Source organism: Moschus berezovskii, chromosome 2 (genome assembly GCF_049115385.1).
Source record: "Moschus berezovskii isolate FMDL1 chromosome 2, NW_MosBer_1.0, whole genome shotgun sequence".
Classification (NCBI taxonomy): domain Eukaryota; kingdom Metazoa; phylum Chordata; class Mammalia; order Artiodactyla; family Moschidae; genus Moschus; species Moschus berezovskii.
In genome coordinates this window covers 48,235,484-48,247,745 of record NC_142461.1, presented here as the reverse complement: position 1 = coordinate 48,247,745, position 12,262 = coordinate 48,235,484, and the positions used below count along the sequence as shown (strand labels likewise).

Genomic DNA, 12,262 nt, shown 5'->3' with positions numbered 1-12,262 from the left:
AAAAGGAAGCTAAATTCTCATCTTCTGCAGTGAGAAGTCAATAGACAATGCCTAAAATTTAAAACAAACAAACAAAGAAATGAAGTACCAAAATAGGATTTGAATCCTAAATAACAAGATAAAAGAATTGAAAGTACCTGGCTCAGGGGAGAAGGAAACAGAAACATGTGCATCGTGAGGGGGAAAGGGAAGTTATGTAGGTCTTCAGAGTTTGGGGAACAAACTATGTACATGTGACTTTTAACCATGTTTAGGCATCCTTTTGACAGCAAGAAAAAGAAGCAAAGGGAGGAAAGGAAGGAAGGAAGAAAGAAGGGGGAGAGGGAAGGATGAAGTGAGGGAAGGGAAAGCAGGCAGGAGAAAAGTGTTAAGAGAAATAATATGGATAAAAATGAAATGAGGCCTAATAGATCAGATATGGTTTTTAGAGAAAACGAATCAAAGTTCTTTTTAAAATTATAAGCTTTAACTAAATATAGACTAGATCCCTGTGTCTGCTTTTTTCCATGGCAGTATTGGTAAGTGAAGACACTTTCTCATCACTGCTTTGCTCCCCATGCCTCAGCCTCCTACAGAGTCTCCCCACTCTCTCCCTTTTCTGTTATCTTAGGCTATCTCCTTTCCAAACTGGTCTGCCTGCTTCTTGCCCAAACTCCACCAGGAAGGCAAGTAATCTTTCTAAAGTTCAAAGCCAATCACAGACTTTCTTTCTTAAAACTCTTCAACAGTTTCCACTGCCTTTAGGATAAGGTTTGAACTCATTAACCTGGTATATAAGATGTCATGATTTCACCTCTGATCACCTTTGGAGCTTTATTTCTAAACATTCCCCATCTCTGAGCTCCACTCAGGCACACTGCAATCCTTTGTAGGTCCAGGCTGCTTTCACCTCTAGAATGCTGTATTGCTGCATCCTGGAGATGGAAGTACTGCATTCTGGACTCTTTCGTTGACTATGATGGCTACTACATTTCTTCTAAGAGATTCCTGCCCACAGTAGTAGATAAAATGGTCATCTGAGTTAAATTCACCAATTTCAGTCCATCTTAGTCCACTGATTCCTAGAATGTCGATGTTCACTCTTGCCATCTCCTGTTTGACCACTTCCAATTTGCCTTGATTCATGGACCTAACATTCCAGGTTCCTATGCAATACTGCTTTTTACTGCATCGAACCTTGCTTCTATCACCAGTCCCATCCACAATTGGGTGTTGTTTTTGCTTTGGCTCCATCCCTTCATTCTTTCTGGAGTTATTTCTCCGCTGATTTCCAGTAGCATATTGGACACCTACTGACCTGGGGAGTTCATCTATCAGTGTCCTATATTTTTGCCTTTTCATACTGTTCATGGGGTTCTCAAGGCAAGAATATTGAAGTGGTTTGCCATTCCCTTCTCCAGTGGACCACATTCTGTCAGACCTCTCCACCATGACCCATGCATCTTGGGTGACCCCACACAGCATGGTTTAGTTTCACTGAGTTAGACAAGGCTGTTGTCTGTGTGATCAGATTGGCTAGTTGTCTGTGATTGTGGTTTCAGTCTATCTGCCCTCTGATGCCCTCTCTCAGTGCCTACCTTCTCACTTGGGTTTCTCTTACCTTGGACGTGGGGTATCTCTTCACAGTTGCTCCGGGAACATTTCATGCAAAGATGGGCTCGATAAATGACAGAAATGGTGTGGACCCAACAGAAGCAGAAGATATTAAGAAGAGGTGGCAAGAATACACAGAAGAACTGTACAAAAAAGATCTTCATGACCCAGATAATCACGATGGTATGATCACTCACCTAGAGCCAGAAATCCTGGAATGCAAATTCAAGTGGGTCTTAGAAAGCATCATTACGAACAAAGCTAGTGGAGGTGATGGAATTCCAGTTGAGCTATTTCAAATCCTGAAAGATGATGCTGTGAAAGTGCTGCACTCAATATGCCAGCAAATTTGGAAAACTCAGCAGTGGCCACAGGACTGGAAAAGGTCAGTCTTCATTCCAATCCCAAAGAAAGGCAATGCCAAAGAATGCTCAAACTACCACACAATTGCACTCATCTCACACGCTAGTAAAGTCATGCTTAAAATTCTCCAAGCCAGGCTTCGGAAATACGTGAACCATGAACTTCCAGATGTTCAAGCTGGTTTTAGAAAAGGCAGAGGAACCAGAGATCAAATTGCCAACATCTGCTGGGTCATCGAAAAAGCAAGAGAGTTCCAGAAAAACATCTATTTCTGTTTTATTGACTATGCCAAATCTTTTGACTGTGTGGGTCACAATAAACTGTGGAAAATTCTGAAAGAGACGCGAATACCAGACCACCTGACCTGCCTCTTGAGAAACCTGTATGCAGGTCAGGAAGCAACAGTTAGAACTGGACATGGAACAAAAGACTGGTTCCAAATAGGAAAAGGAGTACGTCAAGGCCGTATATTGTCACCCTGCTTATTTAACTTATATGCAGAGTACATCATGAGAAACACTAGGCTGGAGGAAGCACAAGCTGGAATCAAGATTCCCTGGAGAAATATCAATAACCTCAGATATGCAGATGATACCACCCTTATGGCAGAAAGTGAAGAGGAACTAAAGAGCCTCTTGATGAAACAATGGCTGACTTTATTTTTTTGGGCTCCAAAATCATTGCAGATGGTGATTGCAGACATGAAATTAAAAGATGCTTGCTCCTTGGAAGGAAAAGTTATGACCAACCTAGACAGCATATTAAAAAGCAGAGACATTACTTTGTCAACAAAGTTTCATCTAGTCAAGGCTATGGTTTTTCCCGTGGTCATGTATGGATGTGAGAGTTGGACTATAAAGAAAGCTGAGCGCAGAAGAATTGATGCTTTTGAACTGTGGTGCTGGAGAAGACTCTTGAGAGTCCCTTGGACTGCAAGGAGATCCAATGAGTCCATCCTAAAGGAGATCAGTCCTGGCTGTTCATTGGAAGGGCTGATGTTGAAGCTGAAACTCCAATCCTTTGGCCACCTGATGCGAAGAGCTGACTCATTTGAAAAGACCCTGATGCTGGGAAAGATTGAAAGCAAGAGGAGAAGGGGACGACAGAGAATGAGACGGTTGGATGGCATCACCGACTCAACGGACATGGGTTTGGGTGGACTCCAGGAGTTGGAGATGGATGGGGGGGCCTGGCGTGCTGTGGTTCATGGGGTCGCAAAGAGTCAGACACGACTGAGCGACTGAACTGAACTGAACTGAGCGGTGTAAGTTCTTAAACTAAAATTATATGCAAAATGATGTGTGTGTAGCTATGTATGTATACACAAATGCAGATCATAAAAAACTGCAAGTGACTGTAACATTATTTATAAGTTCCCTGAATACCAACTTTGGACCCTACTTTAAGAATCCCTTCCTTAAGGAATAAGCAAGCTTCCAACTGATATCAAAAAGTCCTGAAATATATCACTCAGAATTTTTGCACATAAAGCATACGTGAATCAGACATATTAACTATATTCTATATCACTGGAATGTTCTCCATGGCCCTTCTTCCCAAAGAAAGTTAGTTAAATATTATTTTAATGTAGTTTCCCTGAGAAGCAGTTATCCGAGTAGAAAACATCCTATCACTGTTCTGAGAACAGTGAGATCCTAGAATATGTACACTTCTTCCTCATAAGAATGCCTGAGCATGCTGTTACCAAAAAAATTTTAAAAACTTAAAAAAATTGGATGATATTAGATGAACAGCTGTGTAGAAAGGAGAATGTAAAAACAAAAACTGCATGTTGGAGCATTAAAATAGTAACCATGTACAGTATATGACTGTTTTTAATCAGATGAAGATTGAAGCTATTACATTTCAAATTGAATGTTATAAATTAGTTCAAGAATGCAGCTGAGCTCACATTTAATTAGAAATGTCCATGTTTAAATCATGAGGTACAGTAGCTGCCAATGAAGTAAAAGGGCAAAGGAAGGGAGAAATACTCTGTCCAGACCCTCCTGTTGTCAACCGTCTCCTATGCTGGCCGAGAATCTGGGGTGGACCAGTCCTGATGTAATGAAGAACTTCATGTACTAGCTAATTTGAGATTTAATATATCCAAACATAACTGTTTTGAAGACAATTAAAATCATTATTCTGGTCTGAACAATTCTGAACTCTTCATTTTTGTGTGAAATGTATTTCCCCCCATGCTAAATTTTAACTCTTTCTTAGAGGAAAAGTAAACCAAATTTTGGGCCAAGATTTCCCTGGAGAAATAATCCACAGATTGTCAGGTCATGTTAAAAATGCAGCAGAAGCAGTGAGGTACACCTTTGGAAACAAGCCTCCTTTCCTATTTCTAGGGCTTGACGTAGCTCAACTAGAGTCCAAATCTACATTCCAAATGTTACACACCTCCCTGTTACCTAAAAATGAGGCAATACCGCAGAGGATTTCTGAGGTCATAGAGAGAAGTCTGCAATCATCCTACAGCGGACTTTCCCCCAAAGCTTATGGGCCTCTGAATCTCATAATTAACCAGCGAGACAGTCCAGGCAAAAGGTCTTTCTTTTCTCCCAATTTGCTTAATTCAAAAACACCTCAAGTGACATAGCTCAAATTTTCCAAATTAAACTTACCCCTGGGGCTGAAATCAAGCATGTGACAGTTCAATTCTAAAGAAAATCTTAAAGAGAGTTGTGAACAAGAAAAAAAGGGGAGAAAAAAAAATCAGAGGAAAAAGGGGTAGGAGTTAACATTTAAGTGGGTTTTCAACCTCATCATTACCCCTGCTCAAGAAAATAGAACACAGATGGGCGAAACACACCATCGTTCTGCCCTGAAGAGTCTAAGGAACTCATTAAAAACTAGTGTTGTTTCCTCGTGGTCTATCGTGGATTTGTAAGGGGACACAATGACTGCCTGGCTGCATCCACAGCACTGAGCGTTCCACAGCGTCGTGGGGTGGAAGGTGGAAGGATGAGTCACAAAGACACAGTGTGTGCCACTGCAACCCCTGAAAGCTTACTGTTGACACGGTTCTTCAAGGTCGATTTTTCCCAGGGAACTGAGGAGTGATTATATTGTCACAAGCTGTTCTGATTTGTAAAAACGGTTTCCATTAAGGAATAACACACTTCCCCCAAACTTTCTCTTACTTCTGGCCACAGCTCCACACTCTTCCAGTCCGACACCAGAGAGAGGGTAAATGGGAATCAGGTCCACCGCTCCCAGGCAAGGATGGATCCCCTCCTGAACCTCCATATCGATAGACTGGAAGGCTTCCAAGCAGGCAGCCAGAATGGAATTGCCTTAAAAATGTAAAATTAAAAAAAAATAAAATCATTAAGCTCGCAATTGCATCTAAAGAAGCAGCTATAATTATTGCTGTCCTACCAGTTTGTTTTCCTTTTGTAAAATGTATATTGTTTTTTCATCCAAAATAAAGAAAAATGAAAGATCCAACATTTCCCCTCTCCCCACCTCCCAAGTGTCATAAAGTTTCACAACTTTGTATCTTTTTTTAACAACTGGTTACTTTCAAATTTGTCATCTTTATCAAATTAATCTGATAAAATTCTTTGTTATCTTCAGAATATTTTATGAGTTTATATTAAAATAGACAAACATAGTATAGCATCACCAATTCAATGAACATGAACTTGGGCAAACTCCGGGAGATAGCAAGAGACAGTCAGGCCTGGTGTGCTACAGTTCATGCAAAGAGTCGGACATGACTTAGTGACTGAACAACAAAGACAAAAATACATTTTTAAAAGTATACCATAAGTATTTTAGTTTTGCTCTTATAACTAGATTTTCATTAAATTTTGTGTGTGTGTTAAGTCTCTTCAATCTTGTCCAACTCTTTGCAAAGCCATGGACTGCAGCCTACCAGGCTCCTCTGTTCATAAAATTATCCTGGCATGAATGTTGGAGTGGGTTGCATTTTCCTTCTCCAGGTTGATTATTCTATCTAAATACATATAGACACCTCAGAGTGCTATTACTCTTGAGTTTTCATTAGCAGTGCAGTATGACCATTTTGGTCCTACATTTGCTGAGAATCATCCATCAGCTCTTTGCTTTCCAAACAAACATACCTTTTAAGAAAAGACAATCTGCTAAGTTGAAACCAAGTTTATCTAAAAATAATTTAAATTCTTTACCAAGCAATGCTAAGGATAATACAGATTTTTGTTTAATCAACTATGATCCTTCAAATTCAAGCTGTCCCACTAAACCTTACGACAGGACACATGAAACCCATTTCATTTCACCCGGTGGCCCATCTCAAGATTTCAGCCTCCTGACTCAAAACACAACTGCTTAGTGTGTTTCATTTCAAGTCAACTTATTAGTGAAATCAAATTCCACACTACGACTTCACAGGTTAAAACCTGAAGATATTTTTCTTAACCACAAAAAAATATGTGATCATCTTTAGGGAAAGAATGTTATTAAATACGGGACCCCAAGATTCATTTTAATTGAAGAGGAAGTAGGAAATGCATCTCTCAAAGATGTACCTGTTCAGAAAAATGAAGAAATGCAATTTTGAGGTAAACTTCTTATGTATGGAAAAGCGTATTCAGATTAACACAGGAAATCAATGATTAAGGAGCATTTGGGTCTACTGGAAGCCGACCCTTCACCAAAAGACATATATAGAAAAAGAAACTGAAATCTTACCTAACTCATCAATAGAAGCTGCTATTGTAATGACTGATCTATTGTACTCTGGATCAGAAAATATATTGAGCACTGATACTTCAGGATGTCTCTGTCCTATATAAAAAAAAACAACACGTAAATGCAAGAAATTTTTTTCTCTGGTGAAACCTTAACACTTTATTTTTCTTGATACAACAAAATTTAGCTTAACAGAAAAATTTGGGGAAAGGGGCGACTTCTGAAGTGACACTGACTAGTCATGAAATTCATAGACAGTAATGTCCACTTCCTACACTGTCTTCCTTTACAATCGGACGGCTCAGCTCAGATACTAGACTTTGGTGTCTATCAGAGACCTTCTCTTGCACTTGCTTCTGAATTTGTCAAAGTTCTCTTAACTTAGTCCAAGATGATAGCCTCTTCTATTACCAAATCGTATCACACTAAATTCTGTTCCCTTTCAATCTCATCTTCTATGCCTTGTCAAATTTTCCTTCCAAACCCAGAGATCAAACCGGATCAAAAAATAACATCTGGAAAAACTAGGATAGGCCAATTAGTGCCTAGAGCAGAGGTTCCTGGGATACATGCACCTGCCTATTAGAAACTGTTCTGACTCCAGCATCTCCTTTTCAAAGGCCACCAACAGCCTTTAGATGTTAACGACTTCCAGCCTTCAGCCACGTGTGACTCACTGAAACGTGTAACCTGGAGGAGAAAGCTGCCATACCCTTGTATGGTGGCCACCCATAACCCTGTAGTTATTTTTGAAGTTTACAAGCCTTGCTCAAGCTCCTTAAAAGTTACTCGTATGCCTACAAAAGCAAATTCAAAGTGAAGGACAAAAGTTTTCAGGCGGTAATTAAGCCTTTCACTATGCCATTATACCTTTGTCACCCTGTCCCCTGGCAGCTTAACAATTAATCTTTTCAAGGAGAGGGAAAATAAGTTACATACGGAACTACAGAGCTTACAGCAGCCCTACACTATTAATTTTAATAATGTGAAAAGATAAACTTATGTCACTCACTCATAGCCAAATGAGCATCTACAGAGACCTACCCTGGTGTAGGTCTAAAATTTATAACTCAGCTTTCTTTACATAAGACCTTTCAGACCATTTAAATGTTTTCACATTGCTTAATTGGAAAAAATATAGGTGATACAGTTTGATTCCACTCACTTAAAAATAAATGCCTTTAAAGTATCTGTAAAACAGCAGGTCATTTTCTTAACTAGTGCTACCTTCCCTGCATTTTTAAAACTATGAAAGACAGAGCAGGAACGAGACCATACAACCTCCTTTTTATGTGTTTTTTTTTTCAACATACTTTAGCTTTTAGAAGAAAAGAGATAATTTTATTTTTTTTATCCGAAATCTTCTTCTGAAAAGCTTTTATTCTCAGTTTCATATGATTCAATTGATTCAAATGCTGAAAGAATGAAACACTCTCTCTTGCAATTTCTTAAGCCTGCATATAGAAAAAAAAATTACTTCTGGCAGGAGGAGCTGTCAGTATGAATCTCAGCAGAAGTAAATTGTTTGGTATTTGTAATAGAGTATAATAGCTATAATTCCATTTGAGCTGCTGCCACTAATAAGCTGATAAAGACTGTGAGTTGAGACCCAGGCATCCATCAGTGTGTGACTTCCACAAATGTCTCTGCCCAGTCACTGAATCACAGAATGTGTCTCTGCACATTCACCCAATCCCATCAGATGTACTATCTGACAACGTGGGGCCCAAGCTGGCTCTTCCCAGAAAGAGAATGCAAAAGCACAGCTGCATGCTGACTCCAGAGGAGTTTTCCTATCAATTATCAGGAATTTTTACAAACATTCCTAGCCCCCCAAAGTTGCTAGATAGTAACTTAAATGTGCTCAGTGTTAGAAATGGGCCTAGGAAAAGCACCTCTCTCTCATGAAAAGCAATAACCAAATCAAAAATGACCATCAGAAATTAAAATAGATTGTTTCAAATGCTTCAGAGCTATGACCCTAATACTCACCTGTTGCCAAAAAGCTGTTGATTTAATAACAAAGCTTTTGTATTTAAGTGATGCTAAACCTGTAAATACACTGTTTTGTGTTTGTGTAAAAGTAAAAACAATATTTATAACTACATGTCATCACATGAACATTTTAACAAAGCTTAAGAAAAGAGAGAAGAGTAGCATCTCTAATAGTAAATGAGGTCCAGGGGGTAAAGGAGACTTGAGTTTCAGTCTTCTGAATCTGAATGGCTGAATGATCTTACACACATCACTTAAATGCCTAAGAGTCTTTATACAGAGAAAATGGAGTAGAAATATTAATGCTGTAATGACAGCTTGGGCTTTCCTGGCAGGAGTGCTTTTGAAAATACTTGGTATTTGACAAGTTTATTTTTTATTTAACCTGCTGAATAAAAAGCATAATGAATTATGCTCATTCTATTAATGATCATACACATGGCCCATGAGGGAAACATTAAACCTGTATGTAAATATATCCTCTTAAGGAGTCTGTCAATATCCCAGACAATGTGCACTTCAGACACCCTCTCCAATGTGAAGAAATTGCGTATGGATGGTATGCAGGCATTTGGAAGAGGGTGTATGCGGACATCTGAGTAAGTGATCTATCTCAGCATTCTGGAGCCAAGCTACGATAGCCCAAGAACAAGGAAGTAAATTCAGGAAGAAAGCAGAAGTGTGTTCTATGGACACTGTCAGCAGAATAAAAAAATTATTCTTATTAACAAAACACTACATATTCACATCTATAGCCTGTTGTTCCTACCATTTCTTTCAAGAAGAGCAGCTTTCGCTATGTTCTCAACAATGTACATTTTTCTGGCTTCTGAAATGTTTAATAAACAGGCAGCCAAACGGAGCCCCACTCGGCAAGAAGACATGGTGATTTTCTTCTAGAAAAGGGGAAAAACGAGTCTTCATTTTGGTTTCCACAGTTTATTCATATTTTCACATTCATTGAACATTTAAAAAGTCATAGCTGTTTGTTTGGAAGCCAGGTAGCCATAACATGAATACTTTACTATTTCATTCGTAGGTAACACCTAAAGGATAATATCTCACATTGACTCAGCCAAAGAACCATGCACATGCAGTCATGCACATATGAACATGTGAAGACAGTCACACACCAGAAGATACTCATCAAGTACTCAGTCTGAATTCTATCATGGGAGACTTTTTCACTAAAGTATGTCACTCTCTTTTAAATATTTCCTTCTATAGTTTAATCCTGTTTATAAGATTATTGGGGAAATACAGAAAAGAGAAATGAGAGATTATGTAATATGCTGATTCTTACAAAAACTATTCTGACAGAAAGGGTACTTCCACCAGCCATGCCATGGATAGTACATGAACAAATAAAGGAGATTCACTTGGAGGTTTTAAATGACAACTATTTGACTAAGTTCCCCTTGTACTTTGATCTCCATAGTCCCTAAACCAGTTTAAAATCTTTCACAGGACTTTGTACATTGAACTGAAAGTTAACTGGAGTACTCGGGTATGTTACTCAACAATCAGCCAAAAATGTGACTGATTTCTTTGAAAATGGAATCATCATACAAGTTTTGGAGCTTGCTTTGACTTTCTTCAGTACCCCAGAATGGTATTTTCAACTAGCTATCTTTCCAAACTTCAAATTATATTATGAACTTAAGTTTAAATATTGCAAAACAAAAAATTCCCCTTTTTTAAGATCAGGTCATCATATTTCCACCTCTTTTAAATATAGCTAAAGTGAACGTGGCCCTCATGAACTTGTTTAGCAAATTTTACTGTGGAACATTTTGTGACAGGTAAAGTCCTCCCTGTTAGGAATACTGCAGAGAATGGTGTACAACTCTGAGACACACATTAAGCTCATAAGTTAAAGCTAACATGCTGTGGTGTAATTAATAGTGTTCTCTGTGTATAAATCCAATGGCTTCTGTTCACTAGGACTGTTCATTGGCCTGATCATTTTAACCTAAGAGGAGATAACAGGGCTTCACTGTTCGTTCAAGTTTTCACATTGTGACCATGATCTCACAACTGAAAATTCAGAAAAAAACAGGGTCATTAGGATTCTGTAGACATTAATAACACTGTTGCAATAGAGCAGCTCAGACCTCTCTCGTTTTTATGTAAACAAAAAATTGCTTTACACAAGGGGTGTGGGCGTCTTCTGGCTTTCATTTGTTTTCAGTGTGTTTATGTAGCTTAATTGTCTCATCAGGCACTTTCCCAACATAATTATGCTTTTTAACAAATGGTGTTTATGGCAACCCCTAACAGTGCAAAAGAAAGGATTAGTTTCATCCTCTCATTCCACATTTTGATTCCCTGTGGACAGCTAAATCACACAAAGATGGTGTTAGAAAAATCTACCTTCACTGCAAAAGCTGAAATTAGCGGCAATATCAGGCTTTTGGCAAGCACTCAGGCTTATTAGTAGAAAGGGCAAGTCTTTCTCTTCCTCCTCCTCTAAAAATTTGACCCCGAGCAAGACCCCAAACACTTGTGGTTTGAGAGGATGATCGTAATTCGCCCACCCCTTCGATCACCTTTGGGATTACTTCCGGCTAGAGACCCAAAACCTGCCTCCCTCGGAGGAACTGGGTGGACCTGTGCGGAGCAGAGCAGTCCCCAACGCTCTGCCACATCACCTGCGTCCGGCGCACGCACCACCGTGAGCACTTTTAGGGCCGCAGACGCTCGTCCAGGAGGCAAAGCGCAGTGTGGGCCAGACGCCGCCACTGGCACTCCCTGTGCGGTTCCGCGCGGGCTCCAGCGTGGAGAGGCCCAGAGCCACGTGAGACGAGGCGTGGGCCGAGGGGTACAACCGAGGGACCCGCTGTGGGCGCCCGGGGGAAACCAGCAAGGGGGTCAGCGTCCGCGGGAGGCGGGGCCGGGAGCCAGAGGCGGCCAGCGGCGGCGCTGCCGGGGGCCCGCCTCGAGCTTGCAGCCACCTCGGCCGCTCCGCGGTTTGCAGGGAACCCACCTGCGCGCGCGGCCGGCGGCGGGGCAGGACGGCGCAGAGCCCCAGTCGCCGCGCGTGACCAGCGCGCCGCTTCCGCCGCCGGCCCCGCCTCCCGGGCGCGCTGCAGCCCCGCCGCCCGCTGGCTGGGCTCGGAGCTTCCTTCCGGACCCTACCCGACCCGACCCGACCACGTGCTGCGTCCGGGAGAGCTTAACCTTTCTTCTAGAAGTGCCTTCCCACCCCGCCTGCTTTAACTTGGAACTCTCGACGGTTCTCTTGCAAATGAATGACTTTTTAAAAGGGAATTAGAATCTAATGATGAGGTCATTACTCATTGATAGTACACCAGCAGGGGGCTCTTTTCTCTATTTACAGAAACACACGTCCCCCCGCCCCCCATTCCCCACCCCCACCCCCACCCCCGCACACACACCCCCCCTTTGATAAATTCCCTCCTGAGAAACACTGTCCGCGAGCGACTGTGAATATGATCTGGACCAAGACAAAAGAATATCCCCGTTTAGTCAAAATTACAACGAGTAGGAACCAGGCATTAAGCATTTCCCTTTTTTCTAGGCCAGTGAACCTTGAGAATACATTTCTCTTCCAAAAAAAAAAAAAAAAAAATCAGGACCTGCTTTTTTTCTTTTTAATGTAAAA

The 12,262-nt window shown here is 40.8% G+C and overlaps 1 protein-coding gene across 2 annotated transcripts in view; it reads right to left on the bottom strand.

Moving 5' to 3' along the window:
- FTCDNL1 (formiminotransferase cyclodeaminase N-terminal like) overlaps positions 1 to 11,706 on the bottom strand; it is a 44,088-nt gene extending 32,382 nt beyond the window's left edge. The window contains exons 1-4 of one of the 2 annotated variants that reach the window (XM_055397698.2): positions 11,624 to 11,706; positions 9,407 to 9,533; positions 6,643 to 6,738; positions 5,109 to 5,261 (exon numbers count right to left, since the gene is read on the bottom strand). In XM_055397698.2, coding sequence (XP_055253673.1) covers positions 5,109 to 5,261; positions 6,643 to 6,738; positions 9,407 to 9,521 — 364 coding nt within the window. In that variant the 5' untranslated portion in view covers positions 9,522 to 9,533; positions 11,624 to 11,706. Of the gene's footprint in view, positions 1 to 5,108; positions 5,262 to 6,642; positions 6,739 to 9,406; positions 9,534 to 11,288; positions 11,429 to 11,623 lie in introns of those variants that run through there. The other variant, XM_055397696.2, reaches the window with a different exon arrangement.
- Between the last annotated feature and the right edge of the window lie 556 nt (positions 11,707 to 12,262).